Source organism: Thamnophis sirtalis, unplaced genomic scaffold (assembly GCF_051295495.1).
Source record: "Thamnophis sirtalis isolate CommonGarterSnake01/CBP01778 unplaced genomic scaffold, rThaSir2_p1.2 scaffold_7, whole genome shotgun sequence".
NCBI lineage: Eukaryota > Metazoa > Chordata > Lepidosauria > Squamata > Natricidae > Thamnophis > Thamnophis sirtalis.
The window spans coordinates 63,592,868-63,619,498 of record NW_028261387.1 but is presented as its reverse complement, the minus strand read 5'-3'; the positions used below and the strand labels follow the sequence as shown (position 1 = coordinate 63,619,498).

General features: G+C 39.1%; 2 protein-coding genes across 2 annotated transcripts; one reads left to right on the top strand and one right to left on the bottom strand.

Moving 5' to 3' along the window:
* Positions 1-1,587: 1,587 nt before the first annotated feature.
* ROMO1 (reactive oxygen species modulator 1) lies at positions 1,588-11,323 on the bottom strand. The gene is made up of 3 exons (XM_014066625.2): positions 11,179-11,323; positions 2,248-2,378; positions 1,588-1,811 (listed from the first exon to the last, which is right to left on the bottom strand). The coding sequence occupies exons 2-3, from the start codon at positions 2,376-2,378 to the stop codon at positions 1,703-1,705; spliced, it is 240 nt and encodes a 79-aa protein (XP_013922100.2). The 5' UTR covers positions 11,179-11,323; the 3' UTR covers positions 1,588-1,702.
* On the top strand, positions 11,324-26,631 carry NFS1 (NFS1 cysteine desulfurase). The gene is made up of 13 exons (XM_014066624.2): positions 11,324-11,453; positions 11,989-12,056; positions 13,218-13,334; positions 13,477-13,560; positions 16,369-16,521; positions 17,984-18,077; positions 19,366-19,500; positions 20,789-20,946; positions 22,890-22,995; positions 23,798-23,879; positions 24,546-24,629; positions 24,713-24,802; positions 25,169-26,631. The coding sequence occupies exons 1-13, from the start codon at positions 11,360-11,362 to the stop codon at positions 25,230-25,232; spliced, it is 1,329 nt and encodes a 442-aa protein (XP_013922099.1). The 5' UTR covers positions 11,324-11,359; the 3' UTR covers positions 25,233-26,631.

The window sequence follows — 26,631 nt, the reverse complement described above, 5'->3', positions numbered from 1 at the left end:
CACTGGACTGAACCTTTTTCAATTTACTAAATGGGATGTCCATAGCTGATCATTGTATCTTAGATGCCCTAGATCTCCCTGTACTGATGAGATTCTGTACTGATGAGATTTGACCGCCTATCAGCCTGAACAAGACACAAATAACTTTACCACTTGTGACAAATAAACTTGAGTCTAGAATAAATGTTGATGACACCTAGTTGACATATGTACAAGTTCAAATACTTGGGAAACATCATCTCCAGCCAAAAGGTCTTTTGGGACTAAAAAAATTGTTGGATTAGCAGGGCCAAGCAGGTACCAAAGCAGCTGTGTGATAAGAGTGTTCAATCAGCACAACATACATATATCCACAAAGCTGAAATTCTAGAGCTGAGGCTATCTTATATAGATAAAGGTCTTGGACTCTACCGAAGGCCCATATAATTCACATACATGGTCTTTGTTCCGTTCTTGACATTTGTTGGCCTTTTATCTCACTAGTTACTTTATAGTGTGCTGGAGTCTTGAGAAAAGGCGTTGAGGTTGATCATACAAGTGCTATAAAGATACTGTGAAAGAAATCTTAGAGCACTGACATACAGCCCTGGGAATTAGAAGCTGCAGCTGTTGACAGGACCACTAGCAAGCCTTGTGCTTTGCAATCTCCACTGGCTTTGAAGATAGGTGCCACCAAAAAAGGATTTAAAATCATGGCTTCTTTTCCACGTAGCAGGAATAATTCCTGAAAAAGTGGAATTTGCCTCATATTTGCTGCTTAAAAGTTTTTCCATAGTAGTATTGTATTGCTTTTAATATCCTGTTATAGGTTTATAACCTGAGTATGAAGATCAAGATTTGGCACATGTAAAGGAGACAGTTGCATATTTGAAATGATTTTATACCTGCTGCTATTTGACACAGCTAGCTATATTATCTTGCCAACTATCATACACTGTATGGACATGGAGCAATATTACTGTAGTTACTATCTGCAATAATAAAGGGAATTAAAAACTGTAGGCAAGCAACTCAACTTTTGATTTAAACAGTAGTTGCAGGTCAAGCTATAAAAATATTTTTGTACTGATGTTTCTTTTTTTACATTGAAAAAAAGTTAATAGTTAACTTTCAAATTTATAAGTTAAATAAAATCTAAAATTAAATTATTGCAGCTTCTTCAGCAATCTATGGTGCCACCTGCTGAATCACTGCATTCATCTTGTATTAAATTGCAAGCTAGCCAGTCAGCAATGTTTAGTCTTGCAAGTTTTATAAATATGACATGAAATTAGTTCAGTGTCATGCATATCCAGAAAATTGTGTTAAGTAAACCATTGTTAATGATAAACCAAACATCTTATGTGTGTACTTCTGACATCTGTTAGGAAGCTATGGTATTTAAATTGCTAACCATGTACTTTGGACTTGCATACAAACACAGGCTGAAAATCTATGTCAATATTAACTCGAGCCTAACCCAACCAAAAAAGGAAATTGTTGTGACATGTACTTCTATACTATATAACTATGCCACTTATGCTCACATCCGGGGTTTATTGTAGAAAATGAATACTAAGAGAAATAATAGCAAATCAATACAGCAAGAAAGGCTGAGATACTTTTATCTTATTCCTGATACAAAGTTTTATTATTTTACATAGCAGGATCTGGACTAACGGGCATTAGCCTTCATGGTAAAAAAGAATAAAAGAAATTCAAGTTAACAGCGGATTCCCATGCCAATAGCCATAAATGTCCCAAACGTTCCACCACTCTGCATCATGGTTTTGCCAACGCCACCCATCAGTTCTCGTCCTCTCATGCCAATCCTAAAAAACACAATGTTTAACAGAAAGTTATTTTTCAAAAGAAGTAAATGAAAATCATTAAGTGGAAGATTAGAAATTGTCAGGATAAAGAGCACCAAAGTTGCCTACTGGATGCGGACATGTTTCCTCTCTGATCAAAACATGGTTTCAAGGACAACCTGCATCCAAACTTTGCGAATTATGCTTTTCATGATTTCCTTTAGTCATTATATTCAGTACTTCATAAACATAATGAGATCTGTATTTAGGAGTATTTGGCAAGTCTTAAAAATTATATCCATATATTCTATAAATCTTAACATCAAATTTAAGATATTTAGTTATTAATATACTATTAATATACATATTGTACTAAGCTGGTAGCTTTGCTTGTCATAAGAAGATTTACTGTTATAATTACACTGCATAAAACTATGGAATTTGGTCTCCAACATACCTGACACAAGAAAAAGTGCCAAAGAGTGCACCTGCTGCCATGCCAACAGCAAAGCCCATCATGAAGCCCATTTTTACTCTGTCAAAACAACTCGGCTGGGACTGGCCATATGATCCCACTGTCACAGGCATCTAGAAAGAAAATTGAGCACACTTGTAATATGTATTGCTTCTAAACATCAAGAGCATCCCATTTCCAATTGGAAGCAGTATTTATTTGTATTACTGAAAATATTGGAAGCATTTTAAACTTATCAGTGATCTAGTTAATGAGAATTTTAGCTAGATCTTTATAATTTAAGCCTCATATATCTGGTAAAAATACGCAAATATGCATGGCTATATCCACCAGACCTTCGCAAACAAATCATTGTGCATAAGCCACAATTTCTAATAAAAGGTTGTAAATGGTTGCCTAGAAACATTAAAAAAACAGCTATTCTTTTCCTTCAAATCTGTCATTTATAAAAATAGTATACAAATATGTGCCAAAATAGATATAAAAATTAGGTATCTGTCCCAATCATGATTAATGAAATTTGGAAGTTAACCTTTGGAAGTGTAGGAATGTCAATAATTACACATTTTCAGCCTGCTAATCCTTTGCTGAATTATCAGTTTATCCTTAACTTGTTCACCATGATTTTCAAGACAATATATTTTAGATAAAGCCATTTTGGCTTCTCTATTGACATTAAAGATAATAACAAATGCATAGCTACTCTATGAATTCTTTCCCAAAAAGATTATTTTGATTTAGGATTGTAAAGCATTAAGGTTGCAAGCGATTATTGGGGAAAAAAAAACACTTCTGAAATAATAACTTGGAGGACTAGTGTAGAGGGTCGTCCTCCGTCAACCTTGGCCAATTTGAAAAAGCTAAGCAGGGTTAGAATCTCTTTACTGTGAACCTCAAAGAATCTCATATGATTAAAAAATAGTATAAAAGCAATAAGGATAGTGACTGCAAATCACATTCATATTCATGCCAAAATTGCATGAAGTCTCTAGAATCAAGTTAAATTCAGAGGAGATTTAAAGAACATAAAAACTTGTTAAATTGGATCAATTCTAATGTTCTGTTTTTCCCAGTAAACAATGAGATGCAGGAAGCTTAATAATGCTAGAACAAACTAATCATTCATATCCATCCCCCCCCCCTCTCTTTCCCTCTCTCTAGCAGCTGGTAATTGTGATAAAATATCTCAATCTAAAGTATAGAGCCATTTTGGTGTAGTAGTAAAAGCATCAAGCTAGAAACTAGAAGAGTTCTTGTCTGACCTTGGGTACAAAGGCAGCTGGGTGACATTGGGACAATCATTCTCTCAGCCCTAGCAAACAGTTAATGGAAAACTATTTCCAAAATCTTGCGAAGAAAACTGCAGGTACTTGTTCAAGTAATCATCAGCAGTTAATACCTGGTTAAGACCTGGTTTTTCCGGCAGGCCTGGGGCTGTTGAATCTTCCAGCCCCATCCGAGGTATGAATGTTGCTGTTTTTTTAAATTGTCTGTCTTTTTACTTTTATTTTGTACCCCCTCCCCCCAGATTGTTAGCCGCCCTGAATCTCTCGGGAATAGGGCATACAAATTGAATAAACCTTAACCTTAATTCTGACTTGAAGGTCAAAAACAACACAGTAATAAGCAGCCATCAAAAATAAAAAGTATAGGCTATTTATGTTTCTCCATGAATTTGTCCCATCCCATTAAAGCAGGCTAAACCAGTGTTAAGATGGAATATCAAGAGAATGTGGAACAGGTAACCAAAATAAATAAATAAATCTCAGTCCTGATAAGTATGAGAAACAAACTCAAATTAACTCACTTTCATGGACTCTCCATAGACCCTTAGTGACTCCTGTTTCCTGATTACCTGTCTACCTTGAAAGGATAATATGGGGATAAACCAGAATAATATGCAAACACACATATCCCAGTTATTCTGGGTTTTTAGCCGTCTTTGATCCATTGAGTATGGTACCTTCTTCACTATCAGTGAAGATTGGGAATAAGAAAAATCCCTTCAGTAATTTTCTTCTCCCCTGAGTGCCGGTTCCAATTGGTAGTAGTGGTAAATGGGGAGAGATTGGCTGCTCATTATGGAATGCTGTGGGGTTCAACATTCTCCTATTGTTTAATATGTATATGAAGTTCTAGAAGAGGTTAATTGCTGGCATGGAATAAAGTAAAAATATGTTGTTAATATCCAATTATATATCTGTACCCTGGGCTGGGTGAAGGTTGTGAAGGTCTTCCTGATCCACAATGCAGACTGTTAAGAGCTGGCGAGAAACAGAATCACACGGATTTTCCAGAGTGAGTTTACAGGATGGTCCAGTAATGGTATTGTCACAGCCAATTGGCCTCGAGACTGGGTTGAATCTGAAGCCACGCCTCTGGGCTCCTCTCTTCTGACTCCAGTTTCAATCCAGTCTGGCCAGCATAGAGACTGAAAAAAGAGTGACTCCTGATAGAAAAATCCATTACTGAACCCTCCTCAAACGGCGCGGCTTTCCTGCCTTCCAGGGACCTTACCTCCTCCTCTCGTAAGTTCCCCGTTGGTGGCTGTGGTTTTCCAGCTGCCTGGGGCTTGATTTTTTTTCGAGTTTGGGAGGCTCCTGTGGCTGGGTCGCTGCTCCAGTGGCCATTTTAGCCGGCGACCACGTGGAGCCTGGAGACCTCGTGATTGACACCGGAAGAGGCGAATGGCTCTAGTTTCCAGGCCGACAGCCTCTAAAGCCCGAGAGAAGCACCAGTGAGCAGAGGGAGAATGGAGAAGAGCGCAAAGCCCTCAGCGCCGGGGAAAGCCACGGAAGTGGCTGGGACAGCACCCCCCCGGAAGCCGCGAAAGCCTCCGAGGGTGCAAACGCGGCAAATTCAAAGGGGAGAGAGACCGGCTGCTGAAACTGAAGAGGAGGTGAGGAATGAATCGGGCAGAAGCACGAGGAGTGGCCGTAAGTAGAGTGAGATGACGGATAGGGCCCCTTCTCTGCCTATGTGCCTGGGGGAGGGTACTTCTTCCAGGCAGCGGCCCACTGCCTCCTCTAGGAGGCTTAAGGCCTCAGCCAACCCTCACCCCTCCCATGCCTGCCAGAAGGACGAGGATAGGAGGCACAGGGCTATATTAAAGACCTTTTCTAGGGCAGAGAGGTCGCGGGCCCTGTAGGGTGGGATCAACCCTTCCCCTTCCAGATCCAGGACCAGGTCACCCCTGGGGGGGGCCCTCTAGTGAGGATTCTCCCCCCAGGTCCCCTGATTCCCTAAGGGGGTGCAGTGGGGGGTTGCCCATTCCCCTCCCCTTTCCATGGAGAATCTTGACCAAGTAGACAACCAGCCTGGGTTTTTATCTCTAGAGACACAGCTGGGAGGTAGAGATCCGTCCAGGCCAACCCTGGCACCTATCCCCAGCCATAGCCAGGTGCCAGTGGCATCCAGCTGGGATTCCTTAGATATGGAGGACCTGCCTGTGGGTCTTCAGAACCTCATTGAAAGAGCCATTGCATCTGGTGTGGCTGCAGGCATGCAGCGCCAGGTGCCTCGCTCTGCCTCTCAGGGCGAGGTCACAGTCCCCAGCTCTTCATCATTCTACCACGGGGCCCTTCCCAGCCAGTCCGCCCCCCTGGGTCCCCGTCCTTGGCTAGTGAGGGAGCTGTCTTGGGGGACAAGGCGCAGCATGACCCAGATCTCTCTGAGGATGAGGAGGAACTGGAGCCTGAACCTCCCGCCTTCACGGGATTGTTCCCTCCTACCTTGTTCCGATCCCTCCTACACAAAGCAGGTGCCACTGCTTAGCTGGGGGGGGGGGGCGAGGTGGCCAAGAAAGGCAAGCCAGCAAGGAAGCTCCAGGGCACGGTCTATTCCGAGCCCAAAACAATTAAGGAGGAGATTCCTGCTCCCGATCTTTTCCTGGAAGTAGTTAAGAGACAGTGGGAGACACCTGGGACCTTCCCCACCCCAGGCAGCAATGACAGATGGTTCTATAACATCGAACCAGATTTCTGCCAAGCATTGCAGATGTGGATCCTCTGGTGATGGCCTTGGCTGCCCCAGCATCGCTGGTTCCCAAGGATGTGACAGACAACCTGAAGGCAGAGGACAGGAAGGCGGAGATGATCCTCAGGAAGACCTTCCAGTCGTCGGCTTGGGCCATTAAGGTGGCGGTCTCTGCTTCGTTTTGCAACCATACAGCCATCCTTTGGATGGAGCAGATTCAGGCACGCATTCCAGCGGAGGACATCCGCCTACACCAGGATATCAACAAGTTAGTGGCGGTCGCTCAGTTCTCAGCTGATGCTACCTTAAACACCATGAAGTTTGCTTCCAAGGCTATGGCATTGTCCGTCGCGTCGCATCGCTTCCTGTGGCTTCGTGGCTGGCAGGCGGACAACAAGGCGAAGTGGCAGCTAGCGACTGCGGCCTACACGGTGGGGTCCCTCCTCGGGACTTCCCTTGATCCCATCCTGGTGGAGGATAAGAACAAGAAGAAGGCGCTTCCAACATCAACAAGAAGGTGGAGCAGAGGACCATACCCATTTATCGCAGGTCAGCACAGCGACCACAGGAACAGAACACCCACTAGAGCGGGCAGGGTGGATAGGCCATCCGACAGGGGATTCAATAGGGATAGACCCCGCTTTCAGCCTCAGGGCAAACGGCCCTTTCGAGGAGGGGGTCGTCGCCCCTTCCGCTGGGGCAAGTAGGTCACCAGTGACCCCACACATTGGCGGCCACCTAGCTCTGTTCGTGGATGCCTGGGTCCTCAGTACTGTGACCCATGGTCTCCGCCTGGAATTCCTTTCCCTTCCCCCAATTGTTTCCGGGTGTTCCTCCCGGCCAAGAACGTTGACAAGCGCCAGCTAATGCGGCAGGCCATCCAGACCTGCTTGACATTGCGGTCATAGAGAGAGTCCCTGAGGACAAGACGGGCAAGGGGTTTTATTCAAACCTGTTCCTAGTGTCAAAATCATCGGGGGATGGAGAGCCATTTTAGACCTAAAGCTCCTAAACCAATTCTTAGTATATAGACGCTTTAAGATGGCATTCCTCAAGTCCACCCTGGCAGGGATTTGGGAGGAGGACTACATGGCATCCATTGATCTCATGGAAGCCTATCTGCACATCCCTATCTTCCCCGAGCATAGGTGTTTTCTACGCTACTCCTACTTAGGGCTTCACTACCAGTACAGGGCTCTACCGTTTGGGTTGGCTTCGGTCCCCAGGACCTTTACCAAGGTGTTAGTGGTAGTGGCCACCCATCTGAGGGAGATTCCCATCAGGCTTTTTTGCTCCCTGGATGACATCCTCATCAGGGGGCGTCTCCTGCTCAGACTAGGTCAGATCTTCAGCAGGTCATTAACACCCTCCAGGGCTTAGGGTTCTCGATTAATTTAGAGAAGAGTATTCTCAACCCATCCACCCAAATCCTACACCTGGAGGCAGTGATTGATTCCCGGTTGGGTCAAGTGTTTCTTTCCCCGGATCACAGGTCCAGTTTGTTGAAGTTAATTAACCAGATCTGGAAGGATCGTTGTGTTCCCGTAGCCCTTCTTTCCAGCTTGCTGGGAAAGTTCATCTCATGCATCGAAGTGGTCCCGTGGGCATGACTACATGCCAGGACACTCCAATGGAGGCTGCTGCCATATCAGAAAGCCGATTCCATCAACTCGACGCTCAGGGTACAAATGACATCACAGGTGCTGATGTCTCTCAAGTGGTGGATTTCCCCGGCATTGCTCAAGGCCTGCGAATTTAGGGAACAAGAACGCATCATATTGACAATGGACGCCAGCCTGTTCAGTTGGGGGGCAACTCTAGACTCCCAGCTGGCACAGGGCCAGTGGTCAAAGAACAACCTTCAACACAGCATAAATTGGCTGGAGCTCCGGGCAGTCCACCTGGCCCTACGATGTTTCTAAACCTCAGTAGAGGGTCATCACTTCCTTGTCTTAACAGACAATGTTGCAGCAAAGACGCACATCAATCGACAGGGAGGTACATGATCCAGAGCATTGCACACCAAGGCAATGTCGCTGGGATATTGGGTGGAGAAACACCTGCACTCCATCCGAGCAGAACACATCACTGGCATCAACAACCATCAGGCGGACTGGCTGAGCCGGGAGATTGTGGACAACAGAGAGTGGAGTCTGTCCAAGGAGTTCTTCCAAAGGATCTGCCAGAGGTTCGGGAGACCGGTGGTGAACCTGTTTGCCACTCCGTCCAAGGCTCAACTGCCGCGGTTCTTCTATCTGTTCCCAGCTTGGGGAACGGAGGGGTTCAATGCCCTTTGCTCCAAGTGACCGGTGGGGCTGCTGTACACTTCCCCCCCCACCTCTCCTTCCTGGGGTCATCCAGAAGATAGTCAGAGAGCAAGCCGAAGTAATCCTAGTGGCCCCCTACTGGCCCAGGAGGGCCTGGTTCGTGGACCTGCTGAGTCTGTTGGTAGGGAGACCGTGGAGGAGTCCCCGGGGGGAGGTGAGATTGCTTCAGGGGGAGTTGGTCCATCCAGATCCACAGTGGCTCCAACTGGCCATGTGGAGATTGAGCGGGAGCACCTGAGAGGCGCTCTCCTGTCCCAAAAAGTGATCAGAACCATCAAGGCCTCCCGCAGACAGTCAACCAACAGGATTTACAATTCCACGTGGGTGACGTTTGTCTCCTGATGCCAGGCTGCCCACGTGACCTCCTCCAGAGCCACAGTCCCACAAGTTTCTTGATAAGTTTGAGGGATTGAAAATAACAGAATGTAATGTAACAGAAACTACACAAAGTTCTTCACTCAGAAAAGAAAAATCAAATGCACACGTGTAGGATAGGGGATACCTGGATTGGCAATGATACTTGTGAAAAAGATTGCAAAATACCAGTTAACCACAAACTGGATATGAACAAGCAGTGTTTTGTAGCTTTTAAAAAAGCATTTACAATTTTAAACTGCAATAACAGAAGTGTAATTTTCAAATCACAGAAAATAATTTATTTTGTTCTGTTTTGGTTAGACCTCACCTAGAAAATAGTTTTCAATTTTGGGAATCCTGTTTTAGGAAGGGTTTATAAACTCAAAGAATGATTTGGGGTTTAGAAATTAAGATCTATTTAGAAAGATTAAAGGAACAGAATATGTTTAGTCTTGAGAAAAAAAACAACTGAAGGAAAATAGATCAAGACCTATTCCCATTAACAGAAGTTACCTAAAAGTAAAAACAGTTCAACAGTGAAACCAACTATCCAGAAAAGTAATATCTGCTTCACTAGATATGTATTCAAAAGGAAGATTAAAGATAATCTTTCAAGGACACATTAATATGGATTTCTGCAGATTGAACTTGATGCTATAAATGACCCTTTCCAGGAGATCTATTTAGCAAAAACAAATTAAAAACTTTAAGCAGCTTCTAAACAAAGAGATGAACAAATTTTTAAAGATTTGTTTGAATACATATACAAGTAAACTAATTCAAAGAATTATTTTAATTCACTGTCCCCTAACATTCAGCTATGTATTTTAAATCTGCAGATGTGATTCTGATATGTAGTATTAAACAATTTAAAAGATGGATGCAATCTACCGTATAATTGCATTAATACTTGTACATATTATGAACATTTGTTCATAAATTTATATCGAATCCATAAACAAGCAAATTTCTTTTCTCACAAAAATTATCAACTTCTAAAGCTCTACTTTTAAAAGGGATAGGGAACTATTGTTAGGGAAAGAAAGCTAGATGCACTACAATGGCCTACCATGTTTATGCAAATGAGATTTTAAAATATTATGAGCTTGTCTTTTTTCCGTATTCTTTCACTGTGAGTTTCTGAACTCCTATATCTTAAAAGTATAAATAGAATAACAGAGTTGGAAGGGACCTTGGAGGTCTTCAACCCCCTGCTTAGCCAAGAAACCCTACACCACTTCAGACAAATAGTTATCCAACATCTTCTTAAAAACATCTTGTTGGAGCATTTACAACTTCTGGAGGCAAGTTGTTCCACTGATTGTTTTAACTGTCAGGAAATTTCTCTTTAATTCTAGGTTGCTTTTCTCCTTGATTAGTTTCCATCAATTGCTTTTTATCCTGCCCTCAGGTGCCTTGGAGAATAGTTTGACTCCGGCTTTTTTATGGCAGCCCCTGAGATATACTGCTATCATGTCTCCCCTAGTCCTTCTTTCTATTAAACTAGACATACCCAGTTCCTGCAACCGTTCTTCCTATGTTTTAGTCTCCAGTCCCCTAATCATCTTTGTTGCTCTTCTCTGCACTCTTTCTAGAGTCCCAGCATCTTTTTTACATTGTGGCGACCAAAACTGGATGCATATTCCAAGTGTGGCCTTATCAAGGAATTATAAAGTGGTATTAACACTTCACATGATCTTGAGTCTAGCCCTCTGTTTATGCCGCCTAGAAGTGTGTTTGCTTTTTTGGGAGCTGCTGCACACTGCTGGCTCATATTTAAATGTGATTGGGTTACCTACAGTAAACCACAACGACCAAACATATATAAGTGACAAAATCGGAATGGCCACCAGGTTACCACCAAGACATAGAAAATCAGGGTTTCTTTAACCATGTTTTATATGCAAATGTTCAATTGGCTACCACGCTAAGATATAACCAAGACTGTATTCATACAGCATTAACCCCAAACCAATTAAAGACCCTGATGCGTGTTTAGGCCAACACAGCTAAGGCACGGATAGCTGTGACTTCACAGTATTGTGTATACAATAATATGAAATTTATATGCCTCCCGATTCCTAACGTTTCTGGACGGTTAGCTTTTAATGAAGCTTGGTAAAACAAACACACACATTTAAAAGGCCTCTCCTCAGACACGGGCGCAAAAACAAAATCAACCCGGAAGCGCTCCAGATGTGGAGCCGCCTGAGATAAAACTCTCGGCCCAGATATCGTCGCGGCCGTCTCTCACCTCGAGCCCTGAGAAGTCCCTCCAACGACGATCTCTCCCAGTTCGATCTGTTTCCGGCCCAGTCTGATGACGAAACAGGAAGCAACCTCAGCCCTAGGGTGAAGGGTTAACTGCAGGCGCTGCTGAGCTTTCAAACTGCGTTGTGTTCAAGGAGCGTGTAGGGAACCGAGAAGAAGAGGGGATGATGCTGATATTACGGCCGACGGCATTGTGGGTCTCGAAAGGGCGGGTGGTTTTCCAAGGAAGGAAGTTTTCGGGGGCTCTGCATCAGCAAGGTAACTGCCCATTTCTTTTGAAGGGCTGACCTGGCTGCGATTCAGCCGATCTGAGTTTGAAATAGCAATAATATACAGGCATCTTCTTTCTCAGGTTTAATGACATCTGCCTGCTACGCGCGCGGCCTTTTCCTCTTTTCTGTTGGCTAAGCGTATCCTTCATTTCTATCACCCCCATTCCTCAGAGGTCTGTAAAGGGGCGTGCATGCGCCAACGTGCCTGCCTACTATCCCTATCCTAATGTTCCTTTTTATTCGTATCCATTTCATGTATTCAAAATCATGTTTATATTTATATATGTTATCTAATATATGCTTGACAAAATAAATAAAATAAAATAAGTACAAGGAGTAAGTAAAAAAAAGAGTGTCATATTCGTAAGGTGCGACGTTTAAGCAGAGTTCTTTTGCATTTTGGAAGCAGGTTCTCGTACAGTGAGAAGTTTAAGAAGTTGGAGTTCAGAGTCGTTCCCCTTCCTCCCCCCTCCCCCATTTCAAAGTGTGTTTCTTAGAGTTGTTGTGTTGTCTTTTGCTAGGTAAAAATCATGTTGATGAATCTTCACTCCGGCCACTATATATGGATGTCCAAGCAACTACCCCTATGGTATGTCAACTAAATTCTGGTTTGGGAAGATTTTGTTCTTTACTAAGAAAAAAATAAAACTAAACTGTATTTGCAGGATGGTATGCACACTTGTTTAGGGATTGCCCTAATGCAGTCAAATGTTCTTTAGGAATAGACAATATTCTCTTGCATACTTTTTCTCCATGAGTTTAAAAGGGATTACATTGGAATTTTCCTTTATTCTTTTACACAATGACAACTCTGTGAGTTAGTTTGCATTTGGGCATCCCAAAATCAGCAGTTTCCATAGCTATAAGTGGCCTTGAATCTGAAAGTTTTTGTAGAGGATTTTTATCATTATGTTGCACTGGCTATTTGGTGGCTTCCATATTTTATACACAAACTATCAAAAATCAGAGTGGTGAGGATAATTGTGGTAATTGTGGCAAAATATCTGGAAGTCTCCAAGTGATCTACTCTGGTTCATAATGTTTGAATCCTATACTCATCTAAACATCCACACTGTATTAAACCTGATTAATCAGAATATATATAAAGGGTACTTGAGTGTTTATGTTAACTTTTATTTTAAAAAGTGCCTAAAGCTATCTCAATATTATACATCAAAGATATGTAATGATCTGAATTCAAAAGGAAAAATGAATTGGAGCACATAGACTACTGATATTACATGTGTCAGAAACTTCTTAAATAATCTACCTTCTCATAGGAGAGAATCAGTTTGGTGTAATGATTAAGGCATCAAGTTAGAAATCAGGAGTCCATGAATTCTAGTCTAGCATGGGCACCAAGCCAGCTGGAGGACCTTGGGTCAGTCATAGGAAGGAGACAATGACAAACCACTTTTGAAAAACCTTGCGGGGGAGGGGGGAAACCTGCAGGGACTTGTCCAGGCAATTTCTGAGGATTTATGATTGAATGGAAGAAAAATAAAACAGTCCTAGAAAAGAACATATTTGATATAAGGAGAAACTGACAGGTGCAATGCCCATGCCCCATGTAGTCTCAAAAATGTTCCCTTTTGAATTAGGATTGCTACACTGACCTTTTATATGTGCATCTACATGCGCTTATATATTGCATCTCTGTTAACAGAACTGGATATATGCAGGACACTCATGGGAATGAAATAAGAACAAAAACAAAGTAAAATGACTTGCTATGTATCTTACATTTTAGGACCCAAGGGTTTTGGATAGCATGCTGCCGTATCTTGTGCATTACTATGGCAACCCACACTCTAGAACTCATGCATATGGTTGGGAAAGTGAAACTGCAATGGAAAAAGCCAGACAGGTGAGAATATTGTTTTGTTCTTAAAATTAAATAATACATTTGTTTCTGCTGTATTGTTAAGCAGATTTTCTGAAAAGTTAGATTTTTCCCCCCAAAAAAATTCTGCTCTAATTTACATTTGCATTCCTTTTTTTTCCTCCAGCAAGTTGCATCATTAATAGGAGCAGATCCTAGAGAAATTATTTTTACCAGTGGCGCCACAGAATCAAACAATATAGCAATTAAGGTAAATGTGTGTTTGTGTTTGTTTGTTTATAAATAAATTTATTGGCCACTCATCTTACCATAGCGTAACTCTGGGCAGCCTTCAGTTACATCTAAGTTAAAACATAAAAAGTTAAAATCAAACCCTAAAACCAAAAACACTCGGGGAGGGCAGTGGTAGAGTGTGGGGGAGGTGGGATATGTTATTACTCAGTCAATCCCCTCCATTGCGCTGTTCCTCCATTGGGGCCCCAAGGCAATTGGCAAAGCCAATATATTGTAGTATTAATTTAAAATGTTATAATAATAATAATTTATCAGTACTATGAGAATTACCGGTAAACAATTGTTGTTTTCCCCTTTAGTTTTAAGGAAGACATGTATTGGAATAAAGCAACAGCAACTAGTAACATACCCATATTCATTTTCTAGACTACAAATAGAAGCTTTAATAAATCTCAGAAATTCCATTTGAGATGTTGCATATGCAGTGTACTTACATTTACTGAATGCTATTCTTCTTTAAACAAAATATATTTTGAAATTTTCTTGTAATTGTGCATTTATTTATATGCTAGCATTATAGAGCAGTTTGAGACACAAAAGAATATTATAGCCCGGTGTGATGTTAAGGACACTTCATTTGATTCTTTTTTCTTTCCCTTCCCCAAAGCAATCAGTCAACATTCCATTGCCTCTGAGAATTTGTAGCTTTTGATCTTAATAGTCATAAGTACATTACATTATATTTTCTCTCTCTAAAGTTACATCATTGTTCTTTCTTTTCATAATCTAATCTTTTTAAAGATCAAACCCATAAATCAAATCCATAAATGAGCAGGTTGGTGTTGTGGTTAAGGCCTAGAAAAAGGAGACTGTGAGTTCTAGTCCTGCTTTAGATATGAAAAATTGGTTGGGTGACTTTGTGGCATGACAAAACCGCGCTCAACTAAGCCGCGCCCGATTAAACCGCGTCGCTGACGTCATCAACAGGGCGACAACAGCGAGCGCGGAGAAATAAGGGCGCTTTAAATAGCGCTTTGAAAGCAAGCCAATTCAATTTAAGGTAAGGGTTAGGTTTAGGGTTAGGTTAAGGGTTAGGTTTAGGGTTAGGTTAAGGATTAGGTTTAGGGTTAGATTAAGGGTTAGGGTTAGGTTAAGGATTAGGTTTAGGATTAGGTTTAGGGGGGTTAGGTTTAGGTTTAGGGGTTAATTTTAGGTTTAGCGTTTACAGCATGCTTCTGTCTCTGCGCTGTTGTCGCGCTGTTGATGACGTCAGCTACGCGGTTTCGTCGAGCACGGTTTTGTGGTGGAACCAGGTGACTTTGGGCCAAGTATTTTGTCTCAGTCCACTTCACCTCACAGGAAGTGAGGAATAAGAGAAGGAATGATGGGTACTCTGGCTAGGACTGTGTATATAGAAAAGAGGGGATAAAAGTCTAAGAACTATTTTTTCTTTTTTTAGCAAAAAATCCATACTGGGTTTCCAGTCACTAATAAATTTAATAATCAATTTTTCTCTAAACAACAACTTCATTAGCATCTTTTGGAATGGAAGCATACTTAATTGTTGCTGTTGCTGTCATTATACCTACTAATTCAAAAATCTCTTCTAGTATTTGAACTGTTATAACATTTTGTGTCATCTTATACATTCCTGTAATGTATAAACATTCCTGTAAAAACCAAAGGCAATTTATCATTATTTTCCCCTTTTCAGGCTGGAATCTTTAGTTCCCTCTAGTGTCCAATTTGTGAAATCATAGTCTCAGATAAACATTATGCCTTAGGATAGTTAAATAAGAAATTTCTGAAAGTGATTAGAAACTGAGGTTAGTAAACTCGGTGTCTTCTAAAAGACTCAGATGGGGCTGTAAACATAATAGCTGATGCAACTTCTTTCCTGCATCTTGTCACAGGAGCAGGAGTCCAGGGCACCTGTGGGCAATCTCCCCTCCTCTCCTTGTCTGGAGAAATTCCAAAGAACTAGTCTAATTGCCGGCTCTCAGGTTTTGCCACAATTGTTGTTTCTGCTCTTTCCATGATGTGTTTAGTTTGCCTGGAAGTTGTTTTTTCTGTGGATGAAATATTCCGTGATTCACTTAACTATTCCATATATGGCTTCATTTCCAGATTCATCTTGATGAATTTGTTCAATTTGCCACTGTCCTTTTTGAACTGTGATGCCCAGAATGATCACAATACTCTCTATCATCTGGATTCTGGGAGCTTGTTAATACACCCCAACGTATCATAAGGCACTATGTCAAAAGCTTTGTTAGGGTTCAGGTTTACTATGTCTGTGGCATTCTCCTGATTTACTTAGTACGTACCTCTCTTAAAAAAGAATCAAGGTTAAGCAGCATGATTCATTTGTGACAAACCTATGCGAGGGCTTAATCATAGTTTGCCTCTCCAAGTATTCATAGACCCATTATCTGTTCAAAAACTTTGCCCAATATAGATATCAAGTTAATGCCTGTAATTTTCCTGGTGATCCTCCTTATTGAAGATGGGGATAACATTTGCTTTCCTCCAATATTCTACTTGTCTGAATTAAAGCCAAAATCATGTTATAATTTTAAACTTGAAATTATACTCAGTGTAATTACTTTCATATAAGTGCAGAACTGTAGCATGCATATTTCATTGGAAAATAACCTAAATCATTAAGATACATTTTTGAATAGGCAATTTCAAACTTTTGGTGACAGTTGCTTGACGTTTTAAGGAAAATGAGAATTTTACATTTCTAATTTAATCATGAAAACTACGTCTTGTCATCACTTTTGATTGTAAAAACTTGTTCTTTTCTTGTATCAATTTAAAGGGTGTTGGAAGATTTTATAAATCCAGAAAGAAACATATAATTACAACACAAACTGAACACAAATGTGTGCTAGATTCTTGTCGTGCCCTAGAAGCAGAGGGCTTTCGAGTCACTTACTTGCCTGTAAAGAAAAATGGCCTTATAGATATAAAGGTAAATGATTTACTTTCAAATATTTGTATATCTGAAGAACACTGTTTTTTCAATTTTTTGCTGTCCTCATTAGCTTTAGTATAGCTTTCTGCATAGAATTTCCTCAATAAAAACAAACAAAATGTTTATCAGTTAGAAGGTTAGAAGGTCAGGCTGTTAACCATTTCCAGTAGATCTAAGTATATTAATGCAATTTATTGTTTTCACATTAAAATAATTTGATTAAATGGTAATGGTTTAATTTGTTAAGATGCAATTCTAAGAATACTAAGGCCATACAGTATTCAATTTAATGGAACTGTTAAATATGCATACGTAGAATTGCATCCAATAACATTCATTTGCTTGTTTGTTAAAACTTGCTGCTTTTTTACCTCAGCAAGAATTTTGACCTGGGTTTCCATTTAAAATAGAAATTACAAAATTGTCATAATTTTAAAGAGAGTAAGGAAAGCTTGAAAAAATAGTTTCTTGACTCCTTTCCATATTTTTATCAGGTAGCCATGTTATCTGTGTAACAAAGTAATATTCTGCATGTATGTTTCTGTTGTGTTATCTCTGCATTTGTGTATTTGAACCCTGGGAGGTATGGGGAAGGCTACATATGCTTTGTTCTGGGTCATATGACTAGGAGGGAAGGGGGCTTAGAATAGCAATCACCAACCTTCTGAGCTAGTGCACAAATATCTCTCCCATAGGGTACATTGGGGATTATTTTTTTCCTAGCCTCCAATCTAATCCACTTTTCAAATTTTGCCTACTGTTCCCTACATACTAGTCTTCACTCTATTTTGTTCAGCTTTCAGAGAGTTATCCTACTGAAAGACAAAGTTCACAGATCCTTTATGCAATTTTTTTTCAACTTTAAGAGTTCAAGTAACCAGAATTTGATGGGCTATATATGATAATATGTTTTAGTTCAGATATTTGTAGCCATCTTTTATCTTTTTAAATTTAATTCTGTGTAGTGTATGTTATACTTCTAAAATAATTGTTAACTAGTTGAATCCATGGAAACTAAAGGTCTGTCAAACAATATTGTAATGTGGGATGGGTAATGTGTAATTGTTTTCCTTGATTTTAGACATTACTTGACCTTTCAGAGGCAATGTATGACTAATTTCATTTGTATTAGGATTCATCAAGTATAATAACCATTACAGTTACTCCCTCTCTCTCGTGGATTTGTAGTATCGTGGGGCCTGAATTATGATGGCATGATGTAAAATAATAGGTCTGTATCTCTAGTCTGAGAATTCAAATAAGGAAGATGTACACAATATGTTTTTCTTCGATTGCCCAAGACTATGCAAGGCAAGGTCAAACTTGAACTGATAGAATGAACTTAGAATAAGCTATTTTAGTGGTCAGTTCTGAGCTGGACTCGTTATATTTTACTTGTTTTGAACATGAACTGGTTTGTAGATAACTAATTATTTCCCTCTTGTATGATTTTCACCAGGAACTGAAAAATGCAATAGAACCTGATACGAGCCTAGTGTCGATAATGACTGTAAATAATGAAATAGGAGTGAAACAGCCAATTGGTGATATTGGTACGTAGACATGAATTGTGATCTGTGCTCCAAATAATGGCCTGTATAAAACATTGGAGGAATCATCATATATAGGCTAACCTGGTTTAATTGGTTAAAACTAATCACAATTTTATTACAGTACTTACAGTCACAGTATAGATAGTCATTGATTTATAATAGCAATAGGGATTGGAATTGCTGTTCTTAAGTAATGCAGTCATGAAGCATGACCACATCAGTTAGCACCAACAATCCCTGAAGCCCCAGTTATCATTGTTTTCTGATTTCTATAGCCATTAGCTGAGGCAGTTTCTGGCCGGCTTCTCACAACCAAATCAGTGAGGAAGCAAGCAGGAAATAGCAAGTTTAGGTAGCTGGCCAGCTGGCAAATAAGTGGCTGCTGCTGGGTGGGGAAGGAGATGGCGGGGGGGAGTGCAAAGGTGCAAGGGAAATTTGGCAAGCCTTGGGGAGGACACCTAAGGATGCAAGGGAGATGCAGTGAGGATTGGGGAGGTGCAAAGAAGATGCAGCAAGGGTTGGTGGGTGCTCGGGGATGTATGAGATATGCAGAAGGCACAGAGGCTTATGAAGGGTGCATAGTAGTATGCAAGTGGCTTGCACAGTGCAAGCGCAGAGGAGTTGAGTGAGTGGCATGGTGGGGGACATTTACCCCAACAACTTGTGATCTACCTGGATTCCCCATTTACTATAGACAGGGAAAGGTTGCAAATGGCCATCACATGACAGCAGGACACTGCAACTGGGCGTAAGTGCAAGCTGGTTGCCAAGGGTCCAGATCATGATTATGTGTCTGTGGGAATGCTGGAATGGCCAGAACTGTGAGCATTAAACTGTATCTCAGTTTATTGCCTCCAGCTTCTGTCATTAATTCTGCCAGTAAGTAAAATTTGTCTGTAGCCATACTGTCTATTGGCTGACTTCTCTATATAAAACAAGAAAGAGATTGAGACTAATGAACTATAGATAGGAGAAGTTAACTTAGAAACAATCAGGGAATATTTCTTTTTTTCTAGTAACCTTTCTTTTAGAGCTTCTCATTAGTTTCCAGGACAGATGCTAAACACAGCACAGAGGAAAGTGAATTAGTTAGTGAGCTGCCTCCCTCCCTATATTAGAGACAGACACTTCCTATAAATCTGAATCAAGGAATTATATATGAGGAGAAAACAGTTGCTTTGATTAATCCCCAAAATTATCCTTTGAAGATCAATATTACTTTCTATACTTAAAATACTCATTTTAAGATGACATAAATAATTACACTGTGTTTTTTTTTAAATTACAGGTGACATTTGCAGTTCCAATAAAGTTTTTTTTCATACAGATGCTGCACAGGCAGTTGGAAAAATCCCTCTGGATGTCAGTGATATGAAAATTGATTTAATGAGCATAAGTGGCCATAAAATATATGGTCCCAAAGGTATTAATATTTTGTGAGTCACTGTATTTAAGAAAGAAATAATCACTTATTGAGGCATTATTTTAATCGAATTGTAAGATTTTATTTGTTGTAATTCTTAAGTTTTTAAATGCAGGAAAAGTATGTAAATATTTTAAAATTATGTGGAAACATTATTTATTTTAAGGTAGCATTGATGCAATTATTCTGTATAATCTAGGAACTATTTATTCAGCTCTTGGCCTTAGTACCGGTATTTAGCAGTAACTGAATGCTAATGCTCTCTTCAAGCAAACAGACCAAGAAGATTAAATAACGTAATTATTGCCACTTTATAAACATAAGCTGTCCCCAAGGTAATTAAACTGAAACTGCTAAAGATTCTTTGTCTCCTCTGTAATTTTGGGTGTTAATTTCCCCCACTGACTTGTAGCCATGAAATTCAGTGTGAAGTGCTAATACAATAAAGTCAGCTTGTTAGAAGCCCAATTTGCATTTCAGTGTAAATGAATTTCTTCTAAGCAATACAGTATTTGTTCAGCAAGCATAGCCTGACCTTTTGCATTATGTTTCTGTTACATGGCTAGTCCTCAACTTACCACAGTTCATTTAGTGACAATTCAAAGTTACAACAGCATTGAAAAAAGTGACATGATCGTTTTTCTCACAACCATGCAGCATCCCCATGGTCACATGATCACAATTCAAGTGCTTGGCAACTAACTCATATGTATGACAGATGCAGCATCACATGGTCATGCAATCACTCTTTGTGACCTTCTGATAAGCAAAGTCATTAGGGAAGCTAGATTCAGTTAACAACTGTGTTACTAACTTAATAACTGTAGAGATTCACTTAACAACTGTGGCAGGAAAGGTCATAAAATGGGGCAAAGTTCACTTAACAAATATTTCATTTAGCAACAGAAATTTTAGGCTCAATTGTGGCCCTACGTCGAGGACTGTATTAAGAGAATGAAGCTTTCTAAATCAGGTAACAGCTGGAATTCAGAAAAATTAGCCTGCCTATCCATGTATCTTTTCCTTATTTTTCCATTCTTTTTTTTCCTTTTCTTTTTTCTTCTTTTTTTTCCAATCATGCACAAATTGTTAGCATTTCAGCCTTTAATTCGGCATGGATCAATGAATAATACACTTGACTTTTGGATTTCTGACACTATATTTAGAAAAAGGTCTGCTAGTTAGAATTGCTAAATAGAACTAAGAATCCTGATTAAAAATTATATTTTGCGTATTTGTAAGCCCTTGAAATATCTTGAATTGAATAAAATTATTTGTGTGTTTTAAGGGGTTGGTGCAATTTATGTCCGGCGTCGACCAAGAGTAAGAGTGGAACCTATACAGAGTGGAGGAGGTCAAGAGCGAGGATTACGTTCTGGAACTGTGCCAACTCCATTAGTAGTTGGCCTTGGGGCAGCTTGTGAATTGGCACAGCAAGAAATGGAGGTAAAAATTGTGATTCAGTTTCTCTGTATAGGTGGTCCTTGACTTACTACTAGTCATTTAGTTACCATTTGAAGTTACAATCTAGCCGAAAAAAAGGACTTCTGACCCATATCTGACATTCCAACGGTTTCGCCCCCCCCCCACATGATCACGTGACCACACTTCAGGCACTCAGCAACATGGTTACATTTATAATTATTTGCAGCATCCCGTGGCACTTCTGGCTTTTGGCAAAACTGTATCCATAGCGAGAAATGGGTTCACACTTACGATTGCCACATTCACTTAATAACTGCTGCAAAAAAAGTTATAAAAATAGGCCAGTCATGTGACTGATCCATTTTATGACCACCATGACATAATGGGCAGGTTCCACTCTGGTCATATGTTGAAGACATACGTGTGTAGTCTATCCTCAGCATATCTAGGATGGTTCTTGCTTTTGAGATATTCTTAGCATAATTATTTAAATTGAATGTCTACAATATTGTTTTGTAATGTTCTATAATTGGATTTAATATGTCTTTACATATTGAATTATTTTGATCTATATTTCTTAACATTTTTTCAAAACAACACACAGTGCAATTTGTTTTAGTAGTAACTAAAATGCAGTTATTTGTTCAACTATCTTAATTTGTTGAATGTATCTATTCTGTGTCTTATGAGCCGTCCCATTTTAGTTCACAGGCCTTTTCTTACAATTGTCAGTCTTGGTACTGATAAGAAAAGAGGTTTGTCAGTTTTTGTGATCACCAGTAATGAGGCAAATTCTATTGGATTTTTTTCTTCTTTTTTCTTTTTCTTTTTATAGGGGTCTCTGTTTTGCTTACATAACAACTCTAAATAAATCAACATTACCCTTTCGGTAGTATTTATTATGCAGAAGCAAAAGGAGTACAGGTAGTTCTCAGTTAACCACCACTCCTTCAGCGACCATTGAAAGTTATGATGTGGCTGAATGAGTGGTACTTACAAACCTGTCCTTGAAGTTGTGGCTGGCGCAGCAATCCTGTGGTCACGATTCAAATGCTTGGTAATTGACTAGCCCTTACAACAATTGCAGCATTCCATAAATTCAATGGGGAAACTGGCAGGTAATGTTGCAATTTGCTCCCACTCCCATCATGTTTTCTCAATGATTCCCACTGTGGAATATGAGATCCTGGGGATTTTGTAGTTGGTAATTTGTGCTTGCCCAGAGCAACCCTTGCTTTCATTCCATTGCTTATCCCTCACACAGTGGGGTTTATGATGGGCCATAGCACCCACCTGCTCACATTCTGTAGCATGCAGATCCCTGCCCAGCCACAATTGGGCCAGGCTACAGTACCCACCTGCCCATCCACACTTTGTTGAACTCACCCATCCACTGGCTTGCTTGTGAACCACCTAACCCTAAGGAATGTCTTGTTGTGACTGGGACCTGCAACGTCTTGTCAGCTTTTCCATTGCCTTTGCTTGTCGGAAGCCAGCCGGAAGTCACAATTTGTGGTCATGTGAAATACTTAATTGATTGTTTCATTGATTAACTTCATATACTGCCCATCTCACTATCAAGCAACTCTGGGCAGTATATACATTTAATAAAAAAAGAAATAATGACCCATAATGCTTGTTTAACAATAGAACTGAGGTCACTGAGAATGGCTGTCATTATGTGATGCAGTGACATGACATCGTGCTTTACAGCGGAATTGTTTAGTGATGGAAACTCCCGTCCCAATTATGATCATTTAGCAAGGAGTATACTAAAGTAATATTACATCGTTAATATGTGTATGAATTTTGATGAAAAAATGTGTGTTACTGATTATGTCAGCATGTTACTTTCTAGTCCTGTTTAATAATAAAACTATAAATGATTAATGAAGCAATTAGACTAAACTAGTCAAAGCTCAAATCCATTGTGATAAATTAATTAATGTTTGTTTCTTTTCTAGTATGACTATAAACGAATTAGCTTATTAGCTGATAGGCTAATCACAAAAATAATATCAGAAGTTCCTGATGTTGTAATGAATGGAGATCCAATGCATCGATATCCAGGTATAATTAGCAGAATGTAGACCTTTGTCATTATTCAATTATTGACTACACATATATTTAAAAGAATTTTTATATCATTCCTCTAAAATCTGACTTACAATACATGTCTAGAGCAAAGTAACTGTTTTAGAACTGAACATAACTGCATAGTAGTTCCATGCAATCCTTAACCGCAAAAGACTACGGTGAAGTAATACAATTCTCATTCCTTATAGCTTCACTTCAGTGAAGACACTGTGTTTGTGTGTGTGGGGAAAATTGATAGATAAAATTGTAACATCAGAGTTAAAACAGATTGGTTCAATATCAGATCATAGCTGTCTATTTAAGGTATTAATTATTTGAAATTAGAATTAAATAACTGGTAATTTGTAGGATATTTGATATTGAAACATAATTCTGTAGTGATATCTCCTTTAATACTAACTGGCTGTTGGTCTATAATGTCCACTGACTTATGGATTGCACATTATTTTAATTATGTTTTATATCCAAAAATTACTTTGAAAGGGGGCTAGAATAACTCCAGTGTGTAGAAACAAGGAGCAGAGAAACCTCTTATAGTCAAGGAAAATCTTGTTTCTTTTTTCTGTGCCACCTTCATTGCCATCTTCATAATGGACGGGCTCTAAAAGTATAACAGACTGCTTGAATATATAACTGCATTAATTTTCATTAACTGCTGAATGGCACTTTGAAAGACAGATAAAATAAGATTTCTGTAAAGAAGAATAGTTCTAAAAACTGGAACTTGGTTTTTAAGACTATTAAATAATCTGACCTTGCTTTGTTAACAACGCAGGCTGCATCAATTTATCATTTGCGTATGTGGAAGGAGAAAGCTTGCTGATGGCCCTGAAAGATGTGGCACTCTCTTCTGGAAGGTATAACTTTGTATGTAAAATGGCACATGGTTCAGCTAAATCTGTTTCTAGAGAAAAGACTGCTTGGAATTCCCAACGAAACTGGAATTTTGAAAGAAAATTAGAATAAAAGAGGCATATAGCACTAAAAATCTAGGTTGCACCCGTGTTCATTCTATTCAGAATCATCTTCTTAATTGTGAATGGCATTGACTGGCTTCCACTCATTTCACTTTTAAAATGCTATTAACATTTTAGGTTCCTTTTTAAAATCTGTGGATATGCACTAAAGTGGAGAAGCTAGCAATAAGGTTTTACTGTTGCGAATGGAAGCCATCAGTTAATTCTTTTTGCTTAATCTTTTTTCTTCTCAGTTATTTTAATAATTTAAACATGCCAATGAATTCACAAGATACTTCCAATGATCCAGTTCACATGTAAATCCTCTTGATATATTGTCTTATATTTGGCTTTTTTCCCCCTTCTTTTTTTCTTCTCCATTCCTTCATTGATTTTGCAAAATAAATAATCTTTTCAGAGAAACCTGGATTTCATTAAAACTAGGTTATCCAAATACTTTGATTAAAGTTAGAAAGGAGGTATATTCAGAGAATACCAAACTGTAACCTGCTGTTTTCATGCCTACTCTTGCTTTTCATTAAAACAAGTATATTATTTTGTTGTTAGTGCTTGTACATCTGCATCTTTGGAACCGTCATATGTATTACGTGCTATTGGAGCAGATGAGGATTTGGCTCATTCATCCATAAGGTAAGGTTTATTTTGATAAAAAGATAATTGCTTGTCATCTTTGTGTATGTTGTGTGCTTGATTTCTGTTTTATTTTATTTCAGATTTGGAATTGGACGTTTTACTACAGAAGAAGAAGTAGATTATACTGTAAATAAATGTATACAACATGTGAAAAGATTAAGAGAAATGAGGTAAATATTTTTTATTAAAATAGTATTTTATTCATTTAAAATTAAATTTAGATAAAGATTGTGAAGAGAATTAGATAATTTGTTATGTTCTTCACTTGTATCTGCTGTGAAATTATCAGATCTATGTAGCTAATTTAAAAAGCTGTTACCTAGTGCTGGTATGTATGCTTTGTCATTAGAATTATACTACCATAAATAGTAGCTATATGCTATTCAGATCTAAAGTGGGTAACGGTGTTTTGGATCCATCACAAATACTCTTGCTTTATCTGTCAGCAGCTGTTTGGAAAAAAATTATTTGTCTTATGACAAATATAATTTATAGTTCCGAGGAACTGAAAATTATTTTTCCTTCTTTTTTTACAGTCCATTGTGGGAGATGGTACAGGATGGAATTGATTTGAAGAGCATTAAATGGACACAGCATTAAAATACGTATATATCAGACTGCATGGTTGTGGATTAAATGTTTCTGTTCATACCTGAGGAAAAGTATATAGTTTTAAGTGTGCAATTCCTGTGTGACCAGTGAAATGCATTTTTTAAATACAGGGCCTGAATACTAATTCTAATATAAGAGTTTTGTTTTGTGCATTTACTTTCACATAAAGAAGTATACATGGACATAAAGTATGCTGACACCAAAGAAGTTGCGGTACTTTTATTTTTAGATGATCTTGTCACCGCTTGGTATAATGAGACCTCAGAATTGTATTATTTTGGAAAAATTGTTTGTTTTGTTGGTCTTCTGTAAGCATCAGGAGGCCATTCTGAATGTATTTTATCATATTACTTGCAGAAACATATTATACATTCAGAAATAATGTTTCTTATAGAAAGGAATTTACTATACTAAATCCTATGTCTTATGCTTATGCACTGGTGCTTGTTATGTAGCAGTGAGCATGCTAAGCTAACTAAATCTATAGGTAGATTTCCGTATATAAAGTTCAAATGAAAGTGAAATAATTAATGTTATGTATTTCATGTAAAAGCTGCACCGATGAAATTGTTGTGCTTAAACAAGTAATAGAAAAGAATATGGAATACAATAAGAATCTCTTTTTCACATTTGTAGACCAAGAGAAAGCATTTAATAGAGTTTGTAGGAAAATATTATGGCAAACACTGACCTAACATGGAGTAAGTGAACATGTTATTATAGAATGCAAAAGCTTATGGTGATTGCAGAAGTATAGTCAGAACAAACCAAAGAATATCAGACTCTTCACAGTAATGTTCAGAATAAAACAGGCATTTGTACTGTCACCATTATTGTTTATCATTATATTGACAGCATAAGCAAAGACGACAAACCCCCAAATGGAAATAATATCAACGAACTACTCTTTGCAGACAAACAGGCGTTGATAGCAAGTACAGCTAAGAAACTGCAACAACGTCTTATGGCGATGAGCCAAGAATGCCAGACAAATAATATGAGAATTAGCAAAGAGAACACAGAAGTAATAGCAATTGAAAGAAAAAAAAGCATAGTAAACTGTAAACATAGTAATAGAAGGAACAAGCATAAAACATGTATCAAAGTTCAAATATCTAGGAACAATATCCAACCCAATATGGTAAAATGGATGAAGAGATTAACATACGATGCAATAAGGCTCTAGCTATGTGGAAAACAGTCATCCTGATTGCATTCCAAGGTATTTTTGTGATGTCATTCCAATTATTACATCCATGTTGTAGTAGATGGGAGGGGGAAATCCTATAGAGGCCTAATCAGGTTTAGCATCCCTCGTCCACTTTTGGAAGTTTCATTCTGTTTGTGCAGACAGATGGGAGATGGAATAAAACTTATATTAATCCTC